This window comes from Dermacentor variabilis, chromosome 7, assembly GCF_050947875.1.
Source record: "Dermacentor variabilis isolate Ectoservices chromosome 7, ASM5094787v1, whole genome shotgun sequence".
Taxonomy (NCBI): domain Eukaryota; kingdom Metazoa; phylum Arthropoda; class Arachnida; order Ixodida; family Ixodidae; genus Dermacentor; species Dermacentor variabilis.
Genome location: NC_134574.1, coordinates 107,007,864 through 107,028,456, shown reverse-complemented (window position 1 = coordinate 107,028,456; position 20,593 = coordinate 107,007,864). Strand labels below are relative to the sequence as shown.

The window sequence follows — 20,593 nt, the reverse complement described above, 5'->3', positions numbered from 1 at the left end:
CTTTTTCTTGTTCAAGAACACCTCGACATGAACGCTGGCTATACAACTAAGGACAACTTGGCACGTCATTTCTGTGTTTTGCTGCTTTGTGCATTGCACACTTCGGACCTGCGGTGAAGGGCGCAGTCAACTTCATCTTTTTTTTTTTTTTTTTAAGGCTGACTATCCCTCTAAGCGTTCGTAGACACTTGAATAGCTTTCTACCCGTATTTGGGTCCGTTTTCTCTTCGAGAGTTTTCATTCGCGCTTTGTCTGTGCTGTTGTCGTTGTTGCCTCAAAACTTGGTGTCGCGCTGCAGCGACGCGTCATCTTTTTCGCCGTTTCATCCTGTCACATTCGGAAATGAATAATGGACGCGGGGCTGGGCGAAGCTAGAGGAAGACCCTTTTGTTGTTTGTTGTTGTTCTTGTACCAACTGGCGGCATTCTGTTTCTCTCTCTCTCTCTCTCTTGCAGTTTTCCCTCCCGCAGCGCTTGAAATACAAACGATGTTTTGCGCATGCGCGCGACAAAACATTTCGGCCCCGTCTTCACGCACCTTACCGCATTCCGTGCCGTCACCTCCGCGTGCTACTTACGTCACCGCTATTTCTGCTCGCGAAGATACGCAGAAAAAAGAAGCAGGAGCGCTTGAATATTTAGAGGGGGAAGAGAGAGAGGGGGGGAGGGAAAACGCGCTGTGCTCACCTGACCGTTTCCTCCGCAGATTTACGACTCTCGGTGGCTACGTCTAGGGCGCTTCCTTCCCTTTGCCTGTCCTGCGCTGTTCCTACTGGTGGCCGTCCTTTCGCCACGACTTGGGCCGATTCGGAACGGGGTTGCCACATCGCTCTTCCCCAAGGGGCACGAACCCACGTGGTGTGCGAGAGAGAAACGTGATCTACAACACTTCTTCGTGCTCCCTCGCGGCCTGTCGTCGTTCCACAGTTACTTGTTCTGGTAGCTTTCAAGTGGTCCCTTCTTTTTGACATTTCTTCATCTCTTGCGTTGCCTTCGATATTTTGGTGCCCTTTCTATCCCTCTTTTTCTTTAATTTGTTCCAAGCGAAAGTAAAGACATTTTCTTTTTTCCAGTTCCGATACCGAGGTTCTTAGAAAAATAAATCGTGTACGCCTGTTCCTAGTTATTTTTGGTGCCCTGTGAGAGGAGCGTAGTTATAAAAGGCTCGCAGTACTCCGGCGGGGGAAGGAAAAATGAAAACGATAATAAAATAAAATAGAATTGATAGAATGTCCGCAGTCTTCGTGTCGCCGCTTTTGTGTCGTAGCTCGCGAAGAGAAATGACCGATTGAAACGTAAAAAAGAAAATAATCGGGTGATTTTTTTTTCATTCGTAAAGAAAAAAAAAGCAAAAGAAGGTGGAGGAGGAGATATAAAACGCGCAGTGATTTTTTTTAAGAGGCGTGGCCTGAAAGTGCCGCAGTCGAAGAAAAAAAAAACCCTCCTGCTATTTCTGCGAACTATACGAACTATACATTATCATTGCCAACTACGTTCAGTTCGCTGGAGAAAGCCGTTGAGATTACGTAAGCCAGCCTTACGAGTCTTTGTTTTTATGTTTGGTATTGCTTACTTCCACATTGTTTGCAGTACGCTTAACGGAATCTTTCTTTTTTCTTGTCCTAATAGCTCTGCTGTATCTGACGTCCTTTGTACTTGTGTGGAGTCCTTCGTCGCAACAACACATCCATTACGGTGTCGCACCATGCCAGGAAAAATAACAAGACATTGTGATGTACATGGACAACGCCATGCTAGTATACTTATCTGCATAGTTAGATCCTTGTTCGGCAGGTTAGTTCCGCGCTGCTCGAGTGTAGCTAGGACACGAGTTTTCGCAGCGCTGCACTTTCATTTGCTGCTCCACGTCGCACGTCTGTTTAACTGTCGTGTCGCTGCTAAATTTGCGAATAAAGGCGTTCAAGTACCAATTTCTTAACCACCACGCTTCGCCCCTCAAAGCACGTTTAATTCTTCGCCGCACTTTTTCGAGCTGAATGGCATTTTTTTTTTCGTCAAACTTTTGCAAACGGGAGAACGAGTTCCGCGAGTTCTTTTGTGAAGGTTCGTTCGTGGTGGTCGAGAGTTCGCGGGTTTCGCTAGTGCAGCAGTCGTATACAGGGAAGTAATTTTCGCGTTAACAGCCCGTCCTTTTAATACGGCGTCGGTTCCAGAAAGACAGAAAACATAACACAACACGAAAATGGCGGAGGTGTGTAGATCAGGCTTGTGTGCCCGCCGGGGCCCGCTCCTTCTTGAAAACGCTCGAGTTGAGTGTTCTTTATCTCGTCTCGTTCTTTCTCCTAGTTTTCGATAAGGTGCGTTTTTTCCCCCTAGTTTGTTTTCCTTGTACTGGTAGGTGCGCGCTGGAAGGAAATGGCACGGCAAGGATGTCGCCTCCAGCGGTCCATTCGCAGTCTGCGAATGGCTTTCACGGCGAGGCTTTCGATTGAGACCGTGGGCGTTATTTCACTCTCGGAAAGTAGTACGTCTTTGTTGACAGTCCGCGCTTTGAGCGCTGGAACCGAGGTGGGGGAGCTGGAGGTTGAGGAAGCTTGGCGCATGCGCACTTGTCCGGGAGACCTCCTTCTCCTATTTCGAAATTCTTTTTTTCTTTTTTTATACCTGCCTGTGCATGTAATTTCGTTGGCTTTAATGCAGATGTACCTTACAGAAGATGTGTCTTGATAGGAAATAAAGTATTGGAATCGCAGCACGAAACCAGCGGTTGGAATGGATTTTCTTATCGCTCTTTGCATTCGACGTCTGTTCTAACAGTTCGCTAACCCAGTTCTAGGGCAGTTATGACTGTCAACCTTCGCTCAACGAAGACTGTAAATCATGTAAAGCGATTCCAAAAGTATGTTTCTTGGAGGGATGTGTCGGTGAAAGTAGGCGATTTTCCTTCTCCAAGATGTTCTTCTCTGTTGCAGGTGTTTACGCCGGGAACATTTTTGCAACAGGAGCCACAAGTAGAAAGTGACAAATAAAAGCCGTAAAACAAACTTTCAGTTCAACCTGCGCTTGTCCTGTACTCTTTGTCGTGTTTCGTTTCGTATGTGCGCTGCCCAAAAGTGCAAATCAGTGGCGGGTTTGAATATTGGCACAGCCTTTCACCAGTGTCTGAAAGAAAGGCAAGCAGCGGCGAATATTCGAGAAGAAAGCAACGCGCAGTTTGTGAAAACATTTGCTCAGCCTTTGCCTTTCTTCCATGTTTCACAGGAAGAGGAAGTAGTTGCCCTCTTTGTCGAGAACCGTTTCTGTCTGCTTCAGGATGGGTTCATCATGCGTATTCATCTTATGTAAGCGCAGCTACCAGGCAAGGCGACAATGTTTCCTTTGGCGTCTCACGCGGAAGGTGAGTGGGAGGGAAGGGTATGGGGGGAGGGAAGGGGGAGTGGATGGCACTTCCGTTCAAGCAAGCGTCCAGTTTTCAGGTTCACTGGAAGTTCGCTTTTCCCAATGCCTACCATCTGTGCAGCGGTGCACCCTCTACAGGTCAGCTCCGCCCGGTTTTGGTATAGTGGCGTCTGTTTGTGTGATGGCGTTAGGTGTACTCCTGCCGCCATGTGAATGTTAGGGGGACGCAGTTGATGCGGACTGGGAAAATATGCATAGGTCTTGATATTCCGCTAAAGTTAAAGAAAAACAATGAACTGACACAAGGTTCGCGTGGCGTTGCCATATAGGTTGCCCTCCTCAGCTTCGCGCGGGAAACGGGAAATGACCAGCTGATGCTGACTGCACTTCTTGTCGTAGCCTGTTGAGATTGCTTGGATTGTAGCACTTCTCTGCTTTGGTGGCGCACTTAAAGTCCGCACACAAATCAAGCCTTCCGGAAGATAAAGCACGACTCGTCGAATGCGCTGTATTGCCGCTCAGCGCGCGGGCGCCTCCGATTTTCATTCGGGCCACGTTTCGCGCCGCTCTGCGAGTCGAAGCTTACGCAGCGTTGGGCCGCCTGGCCTTGTTCGCGCGCGCGCGCGCGCGCGAATCGTTGGCGGTGGCGTCACGGCGGTGCTGCGTCTTTCGTCATCAGTGACGTGTACCGGGCGCGCATGCGCGCTCTCGCCCGGTGGCATTCCCCGTTCTATGTTCCTTTCCCGCCTCCCCCCCTCCCTCTTATCCTCCGCACCCAGCCCTCGCCCGGCTTCCTTCGCCTTTCCCGCGTAGCGGCGCGAATTTAAGCCAGCGCGTGGCACGTCCGCTGGTCAGACGAGAGTTTGGTCGTGGTCGCGACGGTACGAGGCCACAACAGCCCCCATTCGCCGTAAACATGCCACCGTGCGGCGCGTCTCCGCCTACTTGTTCGCTACCGGCCCAAACCACCAGGGAAGGGAACGTGTTTCGCCCGCGTCGAAGGAAACCCGGGAACGAGCAGCAGCATTGTGTGTGAGATTCGGTTTGTGGTTGGAGTCCTCGTTCCGAGGGTGTTCTTCTTTTCATTTATTTCCCCGCGTTGTTTCAGTTTTGTGAACTTCCTCCGTCTTGGATTATAAGACGGCATACGGATACGCGATTGTGCGCAAGTGTCGTCGGGCGCGTGGCAACAACTTCCGAGAATTGGAGATTTGCTACTGCAGCTCGTCCGGTTGTACAACAGACTGTGAACAGGAAGTGAAGTCTCCGAGAGGCGCATCATTCGTCCCTACTCGGCGAGCGTCCCAGCTCGGTGTAATAGTAACCACGCAACATCTGTCTCTGACATCGTCAAAACCTCGTTAGGGAGGTCGTCGCCGTCTGGGGGAGAGAGACGGAGAGAGAGAAATAATTTTCTCGGCTTTCCGGGATAAGGCACCTGTTATCTGTGTCCGCCGAAACACCAGCGCGGAATACTTTCGGTTGAAATCTCGTCGGAAGTTGGAAAGTTCTGTTACAGTGCGAAACTATTTGTGGGAAACTTGGTGTCTTCCCACCGTATTGTGTGGTTCAGTGATGACAGCGGCGTTCTTTTTTTCGCGGATCCTATGTCCCTCGTTGCTCTGACGTGACGTGGGCTTCCGCCTCCCGCTGACAGGAAGCAAATTTCCGGTGGCGGAAACGGCCGTTGGAACTTCCTTTGCGCGTTTTCCAACTGACATCTTCTCCCTGCAAGCCAGCGCCGAAGCAAGCTTCTGAAACCGCCGTTTCTTCCAGTAATTAGACGTGAAACACGCCGTGTTCGCCTCGCTGCTATCGTCCGAGAGTGAGTGCAGCGTGTTGCACAGAATGGCCCAACATGGACGGTACTTCGCGTTTCGTTTGTGTCCCGAAAGTTTTCTTACGTTGAGGCAATAACCGAGTAACGTCGTAGAAAGCGAAAGGTTTGGGAGAACGGGAAGCGTATATAACGTTAGTGGTGCTTTCAGCCAACTTCTTTTTTTGTTGTTGTTGTTGTTGAGGACGATCCAGTTTACCAAAGATAGTAGATATGTCGTCGATGTGAACGATATTATTGCGTGACCATTTTCCACCTGAGCTACTGGAATTATTGATAAGTACCAGACCGTTGTTTCGCGCGCAGAAGTGCTCTGTACTGATACCGCGAGGAAGAAGAAAATTCAGGTGTACGTTTCAGCCGCTAGACAACCAGGCGCTTCGTTTGTCCTGACGCAGCTATCGTTGTATCCCGTCGCAAAGTACAAAACAAGAAAAACTCGGCCGTCGTTACGGCTCTCGTGCGGTACTTCTGCATTGAGGCTGTGTCACCTTTCGTTCGAGTGCGTTGAGTGTTCTTCGGAGAAGAAATCGCCTACGTGATCGCGCCTGCTTTCCCAATAACAACCAGCGTCGTCAACCGTGCATTCTTCGAGCGCTCAGACAGTGTTTGCGTTCGATATTCTGATAAATCCTTCATCCACTTGACTGCGAACAAACAGCAGACGACAGCTGAGTGCGAATACCGCCGTTACGGTTGCATCTGATTGCGTCATCGTGCGCGCGACAATTTACTCCAGTGGAAAGCGGACCGTTCACTTGTCGTCTGTTCACCGGTACGTCGTCTTCGCAAAACAAGCAGCTGGAACCGTCTTGCTTTCCTTTCTGCTTCGCACGTAACGTTCCTTAGTCGGCGTAAAAATTTTCTGGCGTTTGTATCCACTGGTTGCTCTCGGCTTTCGTGGCGTGACTGCATCGTTTGTCCGTGTCCTTTTGCAAGATCTAAGAAATTTCGGTGGCTGACCCCGCCAGATCTTGTTTTAGGCGAGACTCGTTCGACTTCGGGGGCATTTTGTGCCGAATCTCGATGCGTCGAAAGCAGCGAGTTTGCGGAAATTCGTGTTGACGTTAAAAGGCGTTCTCGACTTTCTCGGGAGCTAAGCCTCTTTGAAAGCCCCTAAGAAAAAAAAAAGAGAACAAGTGGCAGCTCTTAACGCAATTGTTCTCTCGCTCGGGTTTTCTGCTACTTGTTTTGGTACGTAAACTGTATTTTCGTTGACTCCTTTGTGGATTAGCTTTTACGATCAGTGACCAGGCTTCGCAACTTCGTGGCCCGTGAACTTTTGGAAAGTCTGTGAGAGAAAAGTGGCAGCTTACGCACTTACCTTAGAGTTTGGCCTCCAGCCTTAGAACGACCCCGTTTCCCCCATCAACGTCAACAAAACGTTGTTTGTTTGTCTCCCTACCTCTAAGGCCCAGAATCTCATCGAAAACAGAGTTTAACCATATTTTCGCTTCGAGCTGAGCTCTATTGAATCGGCCACCTTTTTACTCCCACTCGGCCACCTTTGACTTCCCGCTCTGCTCAGGCCCGTCTCGAGCGAGATCGGTGTTGTTGACATTGCAGAATGGAAGCTCTTTAGTGCATTTGGCGGCACTGTCGTTTCAGCCATTTCTCAAAGTAACTGACGCCAAAGAAAAAAACATCAGCAAATAAGTTACTCGTTAAATGAACAAATACTATTTTTATTAGATTTTATACTAACGCGGCCACTCACTATAAAAATATTATAGACTCGTTCTTTAGCGTGTTCTGGAAATAGCCGTATTCTGCGTTGTGCACTACGTGGGTAAGCGTGCGAAAGCCACGGCTGCATTTAGATGGAGATTGTTTCGCCATATCGAACGCATAATCGTTGAAAGGCCTCCCGTTTTGCGTTATTTTTGTACACAGTAAGAAGAGGAAAGTGGTATAGGGAGTCTCTAGGCACCGTTCTTCTGTTCAGCGCAAGCAGAAGCGAATTGGTGTCGGTCTAAGGAAACTTTTGCGCAAGCGACTCGAAGGACATTCTGCGCGCGCGATACTGACAACACTCGTGCAAACTTCGTTTGCGTTTGTGCCTGAACGGGGTGCTCGAAGGCAGCTGGCGTCAGCATTCCGAGTTGGTTTGTTTTTTTCCCCCCTTTCCGCCTTCTGGCTGCTTTCAAGAAGCCCTTGAAGTCCCGTCAGCGACTTCGCGTGGCTTCGTTTATTGACTTCCCCTCGGGTCTTTCGAACCTACCATCTTTGCGGCTTTGGCCCGGAACTTCCGAATTTGTTGAACGAAACGAGAAGCGCGCATCACCGGTGAGCAAGCTATAGCCGCTCGCTACCGAACTTTCTCCTGCAAGACTCTGTGCTCGAGGCTCCGGAGGTTGGTGCGGCGTTTATCAGAGACAGTGCCCGGCTACTCGTGGATTTGCTTGGAGTTTGTGAGTGTGTGTGCGCGTGTGTTTGTGCGAAGCAGCGCCCGGACCTTCAACCCGTGACATCACTCTCCGAGGCAAATAGAAAAAAATAATGGTGTTCAAAGCGGCCACCGTCGCAGCCCCTGCGCCGCCTCAGGGCAAGGACGCCGCCGTCGATGGTGCCGCCAATGGGGGCGGCCAATTAACTGCTCTAACGCTGCAACAGCAAATCGACGATGGCACAGCCGAGGTCAGTGATTCATTTGTTAATGTTTTTTTTTTTCGTTCTGTGGGATGCCGTTTGCGTTAGCTAAAGCGTCTCTCTCTATTCTCCTTTTTCTTCTTCTTTTTTTTCCTTTTTGAACTTGATACACGATACACCAGAGAACCATTTGCTTTACCTTTATTTTGAGCGCGATACTTCTTAATTAAGTGGGTCATCACCAGCGTAAACAATTGTTCGGAGGTCAGGGACCTGCGAAAAAACAAACAAAGAAAGCTTGCAGCAGGCAGCGTCGAATTTGGTGTTATAGCCTATTGCCAGCTCTTCGATTTAATTTACTATTGCCTGCGCGGATTCGTGATACACACTCGTGGACAAATGAGACGTGAACGAGAAATGGAGCTAAGCGCACGAGCAGATGTGTTTGCATTTACACGCATCGACGAAATCCTAGATGAAAGTGCACGTTCCAATTATGCCGAACGTGTCCGTATTTCAGCTGTCCGCACTGTACACTGCTGGCCACTGTTAAAGCGGAGACACGTGCATTTCTTCTTTCTTTTCTTGCCATCTGGCAAGCGTACACCTGGCCAGCTTTGTGGTAATTACCTGTTTTTTTGTGTGTGTGTGTTTTTTTTTTTTTGTGATACCCGGGCCTCGTACGCTTCTGACGCCTGTAAGATGCGCTATGACGTATCGCGCACAAAAACAATTGATTCGATAACGAATAGCTTCAACACGGGACGACTGCTTAAAGACTCAAGCCGTTGCCCTGTGTTTTCGATGTATCTATTCGTCATGTCAAGTCGCCGACTAACTCGCATGCAAACCCCCTGCACTGTTCCGAGACACTTTAGCAGCATTTTAATTTTCTCAAGCCGAAGCTGTTAGCTGAGTATGTTATGATCGGTTTTCTTTGTGTGTGTGTATCTATGGCACAACTTAGCCTAGTGAGTGGGGACCCCTCCTCTGTAAAGGAGCTCTAGTGATGGTAACTAAGCTTCGTGCCCACAGTTTATATTAGAGTGCGTTGATTGATTCCGAGAGTTTTGATAGTGCAAGTCGAAACCGTTCTCACAACGTGGTGTAGCAGTGCCTTCGGTCAAACTGTAGCTGTGTTTGTTTTACGTATCCGAAAACATTTGTCTCGCTCGTGAATTTTCAATTGTCCAAGCAATAACCCGAGGAATTCACCTGTTAGATTTCAATTGCGGAGGCACATTGTGCGAGGTCACTAGCGGTGTTGTACCTTTCTTTTTTTGGCCGCCATACACGGTTACGTTTGGTGCGATTGAACGTTGTCCGAGGCGTATCGCATTATTTTTTTTTCGTCCAAGTGAACAACTACTACTGACCCGCCGAGGTTGCTTAGTGGCTATGGTGTTTGGCTGCTAAGCACGAGGTCGCGGGATTGAATCCCGGCCACGGCGGCCTCATTTCGATCGAGGCGAAATGTCAAAGCACCCTTGTACTTAGATTTAGGGGCACGCTAAAGAACCCCAGGTGGTCCAAATTTCCGGAGTCGGCCACTACGGCGTGCCTCGTAATCGGACCATGGTTCTGGCACGTAAAACCCCATAATTTAATTTTAACTAGAAGGACTGCCACGTCGACGAACTCGGTAAAGGTCGAATGGAGCTGATGGCGGTCCGAACTGACCTCTACATTTAGGAACGTTCCTCTACTCGACGCTAAACCAGGACTCAAGAAACTGGATGGCAGCACTGTCTATCGACTCAAGTGGTCACTGCGCTTGAAGACGTCACTGCGCTCCACGGCGATTCCTAGGCGAAAATTTTATATCCAGGTGCTATCGGCATCTGTTCAAAAGCACTGGAGTGACGATGTTTGTCAAGCAACGATTTCGTCGTAGAAATCGTCGCGGACCGGTATTGTAGAGCAGTGTCTCCTTCAGCCGATCGCTGGCGCTGTGATCCGCTCGCCGGTAGGGCGCCTTAATACAACGTCTCGCTTGGGCAAGAAGCATAAAAAAAATCTCAAATGTAGACAAGCGGAGTGAAGTCTGCGGTTAGAGAAAAATCGAAAGTATGTCAACAATGGTAGACTCTTGACATGGAAAAGAAACAGATCAAGAAAGAACTGCTTTACGATAACTCGTTGGGCAGTGCACTTATAATTGAGGCATGGCAGGCTGTACAAGAACGTGAAGTTATGGAAGGAGTTCTACCGAAGGCGATGACCTATGCGTAGTATGCAAAAATGCGGCGGAGTTAATTACACACTATTTGTTCGAACGTCTGAATAAACATTAAAAAGAAACACGTGGTCAATATCTATGAAACCTCGGGGCTTAAAGAACGTAATGATAGGGTAAACACTGGCACATTAAACATAAGCGAGATACATTTGCAATAGTTGTCTCGCATAATGAGCAGAGCAGCAGGACCAGAGTGATGTCCAACAAAAAAAATTTATGTGGCCTCATAATAGTCTAATCATGCGCTTATTATAGAGACGGCAAGGTGTTGGAAATCAAGCGTATTCAATGACATTCGATTGTTGCGTACGAACTCGGAGAGCATGCGCGAGTGGGGGGGAACATGCCAACGCCCCGTTTCAAAAGTCAATTCAGTTATCACCCCCGTGGAGCAGAGGAACAGTTTCGAGTGGAATCGCCGATTGCGACTACGACGCGCGTGAACGTTTCAGCGAGACTCGCGAACGCTCGCACCTCAGCAGCGCCACGATTTAATTTAACGCTCGCTTCGGCTGCGAACGAAATAACCGGCACGCCCGTTCCGGGATCGCGAAAGTCCGGCTTCAATTTGCACCTAGGCGAAACATTGCAGTTTTAATCTCCGAGGTAGGCCAATTTATTTTCGCCGTTAAGAGAGAGAGAGAGAGAAAGTGAGAGAGGCTGGGCGGTGAGCGTTCTGCTGAATGGGCACAAGCGCGAAACAATGGGCATTGTGTGCGGGTGCGGCCCCGCGGTAATCTTTGCGCGTAAGCAACTCTGTATCTCCAAGCTGTCGGCTTCGCCGAGTCTTTCGCACGTGGCCCGCTTATTGATTGCCGCACACCTTTCCTCCCAATCCGTGGAGGCACTTTCTTCACGCTCCGCAATGTCCAGGAGTGCGCTTCGCGCGCGCGAAAGTTGTTCCCGCAAGTTTCGCGCGGCGAAATTCTCAAAGCCACCGGCCGGAAGGAATGGCGGGGAAACTTCCGTTCATTCATGAATAGGCGAAACGCAATTCTCGCTAGGTTCCATCACTTACGTGCCTTCGTATAGCGGGGTAGTGTAACCGTAGTGTGTAATCGTAACGGTGGGGAAACGATTCGAGCTGAAATAGTAAATGTTTGAGCCGTGAACTTTGCTGTGGCGGTGGTGGTCGTTGCTTCTAACAGGATACCGCGAATTCACAGTGTGACGGAGAGCTAAGAGCACCAATGCCTTGCTTCTAAGGCCACCAGTGCCTGTTCTAGAGAGCTGAGCTCAGTCTAGTTAAAGATGCTGAGTTTTTGGCCAGTTCTAAAAAAAAAAAAAAAATTAAGCGTGTCCTCACTACCGTCCTGGACCCCCACCTTTCCTTATCCAGTATATCACATTTCTGCGATTTCACGTTCTTGTCAAAACATTTTTGCCGAGTGCATGGCTTTTGCTCTGCACGCATACGATGTAAGGAAATTTCATAGATGTTGTTGTTTTGTTTCTCCTTTGCTTTGTTAGTGCTGCGGAGCTGCGGGTGAACTACTCGGTGTGCTTTATCTGTGTCTTTCTGTTCGTTGCCTGTACTTACCAGCTACTGTCCGATGCATTAGAAGTGATAACTCAGCCGCATGAGTTTTCGCTTTTCATTGTAATCATTATCATCAGCTTGTTTGCTCAGCAACTGTTTATGAGCAGGAAGGTAAACTGCATCACAGCCTGCTATCCCAAGGCACAGCTAAAAAATTGACGCTGGCGCTTTGACCATATTAGCACGCACACGTATACTAAATACATAGAGACATGCCAAGTCTGCAGAAGAAAACGTAACTGTCAACTAGTACAAAAATAAAGTTAACCGGAAGAAACGTCGCATACGCGCCCGCGTTAACCAAGTTCATACCAGCTGTGCAATAACAGTATCCGTCCATCGCTCGGCGAAGTTAGTCAGACGCGCCATCACTTCATTTATCCCGTCTCAGCTAGTGTATTACAATTTTCGTATAATTTTTTTATACGTTCGAGTTGCACCCCTTTCGTTTCATTTGACCGCCGTGGCATGCTCAACCGGACTGGTTCACCGCTAGGGAACGGGGAACGGCGAAACCCCGAGGGGAGCTAGGGGCATAGCGATCGGGAATTCGTGAACGAAAATCTGCAGCGTCAGCGCTCAGGAACGAAGTGAAACACGCACCGCCGTATTTCGCTCTCTCTTGAAGTGGCCCTGTTCTTCATTCAGGCGGGTAGGGGGGAGACCACAGTCTTGCCTTCGGCCTGCACCTAACGAAGTCAGAGGAGCAGGAGAAGAAGACGCGGGCTTTGTTCCGCTTTTCCGCGCAGTATTGAGTGGCTCCCGACAAGAAGGGCTTGTGTCTGTCAGGCGGAAGGAGCCGTGCCCGAAGCCGAGTGCGAACGAGATTTGCCGATGGCAAGAGGCCCGACCCGTATTCCGACGGTGTGTGCTGTGCGTTCCTTTGCCTCGTGGCGCCGCCTCTTGCGGCCAGCCGAGATCGAAGGGCGGCAACTCTGGCGCCTTAGGCCTTCAATTACGCGCTGGGCTTCGCCTTATTCCTTTGATCATCCTGCTGTCGGATTATGCGCCTTTTTTCAATCAAGGCTGAACTGTTCGTGCGTTCAGCGCACGTGTCTGGGTTGATTGAGAATTCTTACAACGTCACGAACTGAGGGGGGGGGGCGCAGAAACTAGGAACAAGCTCTCCTGGCTCGCCCGAGAGCGCCGTGTGTTGTATGGAAGAGATAGTTGGTCGACGTGTGTGCGCACACACACACAAAAAAATGTCTCCGAGTTTTTTTTTTTTTTCAGAAAGAATATTTCGTTCACATGCGAGAGTAGTGCGGCCTGAACCGCCTGTAGTGCCCCCTTTTGTGTAGTAGCGGTAACTTTGCCTGTAAGCAGCAGTGCGTAAAGACACAAGGAAACGCAACTTTGAGAGGTAGAACACGTTTGGGTGGGGTGCGCCGGTGTTGAGCTATAAAAGGTTTTGCGATCTACCGTAGTCTGTATCGGTTCTTGGGGTTTTGGAATAGCGCTTGTGTGTCTCTGCGTGCCCTGAAAAAAGAATCAACGGCCTTCCGTCAAGGCTAATATACGCATGCGCGGATAATTAGATTTAGCTCGCAGAAGCCTCTCTTTAGCTCGAATCTTCATCTCGTGGACACTCTGAGGTCCCTAATAGGAAGGGCGAAAGGTCTGGGACACTCGTTCTCAGCTGAACGCTGCCATTCTTTCGGCCATCAAACAACTATTCTTTTTTTCTTTTCCTAAAGTCGGTCTGCTATTTGTTTCGTGGCCTTACCTGCGCGGTGCAGTGCTCACAGTTCCTTACAAGGTGCAAATGCGCAATATTTGTTCAGGTACTGGTTCGCAACTCCCATAGCCACCATCCACTTTTGCGACTCGGGTCTAAGACTAGAGACGGACTCTTGTAGCAGACTGAGAGGAGACTAAAAGCTTCATACAGTATGTACATATAGCAGCTAATAGCGTACAAGTAGCGGTGCCCAAGAGCGCACCAGACCTACGGGGCGGCTGGTGGCCTCTCTCTCTCTCTCTCTCTCTCTCTCTCTCTCTCTCTCTCTCTCTCTCTCTCTCTCTCTCTCCCCGCTTGCGGAAAGTGTTTCTGGCGTTCAGTGCACCACCCCTATTTGATTATCGTTGTCACTCGATGACGTATTCCTGCAAAAGGCTGCATTTTGGTCACATTTCGCGGCATAATTGAGTGATAGTATATTCGGTGGCCGGTTTTGGGGCGAGTCCAAATCGTTCTAACGCGCCACTCACTGGTAGATGTGATTGCTCTCCGCTGCTGCCAAAAAGGCTTGTTGACGTTACTTCAGCGGGTGAGAATGTTTACTTAGAATGATCAGAAACCTGCGCAAGTTGTGCGTAACGTCGTGAACCCGTTCACAGGAACACTGAAGCCAGTGGAAGGACTAACCATTTTGCTAGTTGGTCTCGCACGTTGATTCGAAAGACGAGCGTGAGTAAGTTAGACAAGGACACCTGGAACAGCCATGTTAACCTAATAGTTAGTCTGACTTGCGCTTGTTGTCCTCCTTTTGTTTCTAAACCAGCAGATATTCACCGTGTCACGTAGTACGTACAGGAGATATGTACGCTGCGCGAACTGCTGTGATGAGACAGGTTCAGTTTTGTTCGCCAGAATTATTGTGCGGCCCGTTGTATTTCGTGGGCTCTTTTGTCTTCACTTTTTTAGTTATAACTATGTGCGATATAATCCTGTCGGCTAAACAGGCAACATCGCGAAGCGCTGCGAAGTGCTTTGTGCGAAGCACATTTATCCCCATGAAGAGAGCACGGTTTGCCTTGGCAGAGGCTTCTCTGTTCGTCATTGTTCACTGTGAGGTCAGCCCCATTTTTGTTGCCTTAAGTTGGCGTGCTCGTATTTCAGCCGGAACGTACCGCCAGGCAGCCGGTGCGTATTCTCCAGCGTCCACCATAGATTGTGTTAGTGCTTTCTATGTGTTTGTGCATGCGTAAGCGCGTGCATGAGTGCGTTCGAGTGCTCTTTTATGTTTGTGTGCGTGCTCCCATACATGGTTGGGAGCGGGGACATATGAAGCATGCAGAATGACTACGAATAATGCGCGGCCTGTGTGATTGATTAAACTGGAGACCGCTCTCTCACCCGAGTCACGTCACTGCTGGGAATGGTTGAAGTGGCCTGACGTTTGATCGATGGCATCCATCGCGAAGCGCGGATAGAGAAAAAAAATAAAAAGTAGGAATAGCATCTAACCTAAATGTTGTTGAACGACACTCTTCAAATGGGAACGTAATGGATGTTCCTGACCTGTCCCTTCATTGAAAGTCGGATTTCTCTCTCTCTCTCTCTCTCTCTCTCTCTCTCTCTCTCTCTCTCTCTCTCTCTCTCTCTCTCTCTCTCTCTCTCTCTCTCTCTCTCTCTTCCGCTTTCGAGCATTCTGTGCATCGGCTCTTGCAAAGGCCGGATATGGAAAGCACGTCTCGGTCTATAGGGTCAGTGAGCGGGATTTGTTTTCGCTACACTCGGGTTATAACTGAAGCTCATGTAGCTGAAACTCGGGAATTTTATTTAAAAAGGAGCTTGAGAAGGAAGCTAGAGACCGTGCAAAAAATACAGAATGAATGGTGGGCGCAACGCTAAGGACTCGGTAAGACGGTGGTATGAACACCAGATCAAATGAGTTTACCTCGTACACAGTCAGGGATGCAACATGGAATTCTATGATAGGGACTGAGAGGAGGAAGACGAAGTTGGAGTTCTTGTAATGCTTGAAGCCGATTACCGGTGGGACAGAATGGGTACGCAAGCAAGGGAAACGAAGTAGCCGATGACGGAACACTACGTGGTGCGATGAGGTCAGGGAATTTCGGGCATTTGATGGGGTGGCTAGCTCAGTCTTGACAGGGGGCAATGGAAGATACCAGAGGTCTGCTGAGTTGTCTCGATGGCTGTCGCATTAAGCTGCTGACCCTGATGGTCGCGTGTTCTTCGATTCGTATCTGCGGCTTTCGCGTCTCGGTGTAGCCGGTACGCAAAATCCTCCGTTGGTTGACTTTTTAAGGAATAGCAGGAAGCATGACCCAATGTGCAGCTTTCAACGAGACATGCATCCGGCGTCCGTCATATATCTTGTGAGTAGCTGTGGGACGTTCGCATCAGTCAGATCGACTGCGCTACTGTCGGCAGTATCCGTTGACTTCATCACACCCGCTTATCTATTGGGTAATCAATCCTCGCTTCCTTCCTCACAAGATCTGCAATAACCGCTTATCGGTGGAGTCTTTCTCGTCATTTTCTCCTCGTCCTTTCCGGCTCTCACACCCGGTTATTGGTATTAGCGATTGCTTCTCGCTTAATTGCGAGATGGTACGCACGTGCTGTGGAACCGTGCTGTACGCTACTGCTGACGTACGCGTCCTGCCCTCGCCGTGCGACATAGGTGAAAGGCGCTTTCTTGCCACTGAATACGCTCACAGCTTGTGTGCCGCTCTGTCGCTGTGACTGCTCATTATTCCGTCGTTCGCCCCCCCCCCCCCCCCGATTGCTTCGCGAATCGAGAAAGCAGCCTTTGTTTAGCCTCGGCGGTGTTTCGACCCCCCCCACCTCCCAACCTTCTGGACGAGCTTATAGTGATGCCTGGCGGTTCCTCCTCGTTCTCGATTGACGTGCGTAGTAAAAGGCGTCTTCCCGCGCTCGTCTCCCATTGTTCCCTTGTTCGGCCGCGCTCTTATGAACAGCGCGCCCTATCGGCGGTATACGGTACTTGCGTGACGAGAGCCTCCGGGCTTTCGACCCGTCCTTTGCGAGGTGTCCGGCGGGGGAGCCTGAACCATTGTTCCTCGTCGTTCTGCTTGGCGCGCCTTTTTTTGTCGCACCCCGTGTTTCGTCTTCGGCTCCTCCCTTACGACTTGTCACCCTTCCCCCCCCCCCCTCTCCTGTGCTGCTCCCTGTCTTTTTCTCTCTCTTTTTTTTTATACCATTTGTGTCGTTGCCGAGACTGCTACCAGTCCTTGCGCTTTCATTCTCTTGCGGCACCGGGCCATACGGACCTGATGATGCCCTCTTTTCGGCGTGGAGCTTTCATGACGTTTTTTCCTCGCTTGTTTAGCTTTGTTTCCGGTCTCGCTCCCTCGGAGAGCAGTGCACATGTTTCCCGCTTCCGGTTTCCCGCCCCTTTCACCTCCTGGCCTCGATTCCCCGCGCTTAATCTAGCGGGGGAACGCGTTAAGATGTTGCTGGTTGTTGTCGCAAGCGCCGGAGATTCGTGGATAGTCGGTGTTCTCGGTTAGCGGAGAGAGCGAGTTGGGTGCCAGGACTTGTGGCTCTGAGTTGCTAGGGTTCGCGAAGAACAGTTTTCTGTTCGGTTGCCAGATATGATTGTGTACTAAGGCGTGATTAAGGTATTGGAAAGAATAAAGGAGAGAAAGAGGTTTCCTTCATTTTTTTTTTTTCGTGTGCTTGAGGCAGGCTTGATGTACCGTAGCTTGAGTGGGTTATAGCGGGTTCGCGCGAGTGCGCAAATGTGGATTTTGCAGCCCCTCTCCGCTTTCTTTCGTTTTTTTTTCTTCTTTCGTGTTTGCTCTTGCCAAGTGTAACGCAGACGTAGTCGTTTCTTTAACGCAGTCGTTCCTGTAATATAGTTCTTCTATGGCGCGCCCTGTGATTCGGCATGCTGGTATATAACCGGTTTCCTTGCTTATAGCAATGCACCTTCGATTCAGATTCAGATTCTGAATCACCAGCTGAGAAGCGAGGGACAATACTAAAAGAAAGAGCATTAAGGCAGTGCTGCAGACTTTTATTTATTTATTTTTTGGCATTACCACACATGTTATCCTTTCTTTCTTTCGCTTTAATTTGCAGCCTGCAGTGCGTAGCTAAAATTCCAAGAGGGGATTTTTAGCTCTGGATAGCGGTGCCTTGGCATTTGCATATCATTGTTATTTTGGGTATTCGGGTACGGCGCGAAGTATGTAGAGTTCTTACAAAACCTGGATGTTTATATATGCTAGATTTTTTTTTTTCATTTCTTGTCAGTGATTTCGTTAGGCGCATTGTGTTGAAGGAGCGTGAATTCGTGATCGGAATTGCTGATCGAGCAGGAATGTGTAATGGAGAGGGGAAAGTGCTCCGAAGAGCTTCTGAAGTAATCACTATAGCAAAGCAAATGCTTTCTGTCGGGCCTATAATCTCTTGCCCATCGACATTATTGAGCTCGGAAGGCCATTTCGCGCCCAGGGAAAAGTGCAAATCACGATTGTAAATGGAAGCTCCGAGCGATATAGAAGGGGGAAAATAAAAACGATTTATAGGTAAACGCGGCTTCTTTGGGTGCACATGCTTAAGATTCCCCGTTCTAATTTTTCGATGGGAATGCGAAGGCATTAAAATGCATGCGGTGTTCTTTTTTCTTTTTCTCGCTGACTTGAGCTCTTCTCGGTCGTTTTCCGCACTTCACCGTCTACGAAATGCCCAGGCAGAAAGTGGTAATAAACTCGCAGTTAGCATAAAAAAAGAGAGAGAGAGAGAAAAGGCACTGCGGGTGTTCAGTTTGGCCATCTCAAGCAAATTAATTTCCGTTAGCTGCCGCTTTAGCGGTCGAACACCAATGAATAATGACAAGTTTTTTTTTATTTAATGTGTTAAGTACACGTTGATTTATGGTAAACTATCTATATAATACTTATATTGAAGTTCATGCCCATGACTAGGCAGAACATACGCTGAGCGGGCCGAGGTTCCACGCATACGGTAAAGATCGCCGCCCCTTCCACATCACGCGACCACGTCTGCTTCGCCGTAAGTTGGCTGACGAGCTGATATTGTTCAATAACAGCGTGGCCGTGCGTAAGTCTGTGCGGTGCATCTTGTGATGCTAACGCACTGCTTCCTTCTTTCCCGTCGTTGCTGCTCACCGTCCAACAAAGAGACAAGACGCCATAGTGAAAGTCAGTGCGTCGCTGGTAGCACGAAGAGCAGCGACAAATTAAGCGTTCTTCTTTGCTCTCTTGATTCAGCGAACCGTAGCGTAGGACAATGTTATCCGCCTTTCTGTCTTTGTTACCAGCTAATCGTACCGCTCCTAAAATGTGCGGGCAGGTTCCTAATTAGAGGCGCGCAGACTTAGATTAAGCTTCAAACCCTAGATATTAGGCGGCCTCCAAACAACCAAGTGCGTGTATGCGTATACGCACCACTTCTTTCTAATGACTTCGAGGAGAAAAAAGAAAAGAGAGAGAGGGGGGGGGAGTGCGTCGCGCTGAGTAGAGGAGGAACCGGAGTCGACGGAGGCTTCTTGTAAGTTTATCAGCCCCTCTGTACGCACCGTTGTCCTTTGCGCAGCCTTCGAATGAGCCTCGGCCAAATTGGGCCTTCTGGGACGGGGAACTTTTAATTAGCGCTTCTTCGGGCAGCGCCGGCTGACGCCAAGGGACCGCTTTCTCTCTTTCTCTCTTTCTCCACGCACACTTTGTAACGGCGCCTACGGATTCCACGTGGCCTGGCGCTACGGGGAACGTAATATATGGCTGCAGTTTCGGGCGTTCGGCGTCGGGTCCTCCTTGCGCTGATTGCCGTTTTCCAGTGTACACGTGCGTTGCCGGAACCGCTGCGTTGCACAGCTCGCTTGTGTCGAATTTTGCGCCGTTGTGTTTCGCTTCGTCGAGTGGCAAGCCTTCTTGCGCTCGCTGTAGCCGCCGGAAGTGAGAATTGTAGCACTTTCGATCCTGTAATTGTAACAGTTTCGAAAGAAATAGAGACAGAGAGAGTGTGTGTGTGTGTGCGCGCGCGTTTTCATGTGTGTGTATATGTGCTTGCGCGTTCGTCCGTGCGTGCGTCCGTGGCCTTCCGCGCTAGTTCGGGGACACACGCGAGCTCCACTTGTTTTGGCATTCTCCGTTACCAAAAACAACCACGCAGTATTACGAAACCTGCAACTCTCCGCGCGCAGCGCAGTTCGGAGGACGACTTCACGCAGATACGTTGGTTATAGAAGCAGCTGGCGGCAGGTAAGCATAAAAAGGTGCAACGGGCGACATGCGACAGCGTCCACGCGTGCGTATCTCGGTATAGTGTCCACGCATCCTGCCGACAACTCGCTATACCGTTGCACGTGCACCAGCTACGGCGCAGTTTGCGCCAGCGCTCACGTGATCCTTCTACTTGCGCTACCGGTCCGGAATTGATTGGTTGGCCTGGGCCTGCCGTATTATCGGCGATCGTGATTTGGCTAAACCTTCGCACGGGGGGCGCGCTAAAGAAAGCGCTCGCTTACGTGCGAGGAGCCTTGCACGCCCCGAGTTCGGCTTTCCTGCCGCTCCGCGAACGTCTCAAGTTTTCACACAGCTGCACGCTTTTGTGACAGCGTACGATCGAGTTGTGAGCGATTTATTTGCCCACGTGGCTGTGTACGCGGTGTTTGTGCCACCAAACAGGCGTGCCTTTCTATTTGAACTCTGTTCACACATGAACTCTGTTGAACATACATGACGTTGCGAATGCGCTCCTTCGCGTAAGCGCTCCAGCGTGAGAGAATAAAAAAAGAGAAACACTCGCCGAGAACTTATTTTCGCTTCCTATTCGCGACCGTCGGGTTGCGTGTATTGAAAAACGCGACCAAAGCTGCTTAGTTCTGAGGATTTGCTTTCTTTTTTTCCCTCGATCTGTTATTTGCCTCGTCCTTACTCGAGACTTGCGGATTCGGTCTGCATTGCTGGACGCGTGTTCCCGTGTCCTTGGCGTCGTCGTTGTTGACGTCACTTGTCCTTAAGAGGACCCCTGGACCTCCCGTGTAAATTTATCCGAATGGGAGAAACAGTTTCGCTTGTCTTCCACTGCACGAAGTTTGAGCAGGTCCCCCCCCCCCTCCCCTGCCCCTTATTTTTTCATTAAGGAGGTAAAATCTAATGACTGCGGGGAGAGCTGATTTTTTTTTTATTTAGGCCATCAATATTTTTTTTTTGCACAAGGTGGTTATTAAAGTCGCAGAATTAGCTACGATAAAGAAACAGGAAAACGAAGCGTGCAACGTTGTGTCCGATCTATAAAGAGATCTATAAACCGCACTTATTGAGACAGCTACAACGGACACAGT

The 20,593-nt window shown here is 49.6% G+C and overlaps 1 protein-coding gene across 11 annotated transcripts in view; it reads left to right on the top strand.

Moving 5' to 3' along the window:
- The window catches only part of Snap25 (Synaptosomal-associated protein 25kDa), a 328,534-nt gene that overhangs the window by 186,521 nt on the left and 121,420 nt on the right, over nt 1-20,593 (top strand). For 2 of the 11 annotated variants that reach the window (XM_075698959.1, XM_075698961.1), the window contains exon 1: nt 4,222-7,833. The exons of 3 other annotated variants lie outside the window; for them this stretch is intronic. In XM_075698959.1, coding sequence (XP_075555074.1) covers nt 7,696-7,833 — 138 coding nt within the window. In that variant the 5' untranslated portion in view covers nt 4,222-7,695. Of the gene's footprint in view, nt 1-4,221; nt 7,834-20,593 lie in introns of those variants that run through there. 6 more of the 11 variants (XM_075698965.1, XM_075698960.1, XM_075698957.1 and 3 more) reach the window with 4 other exon arrangements.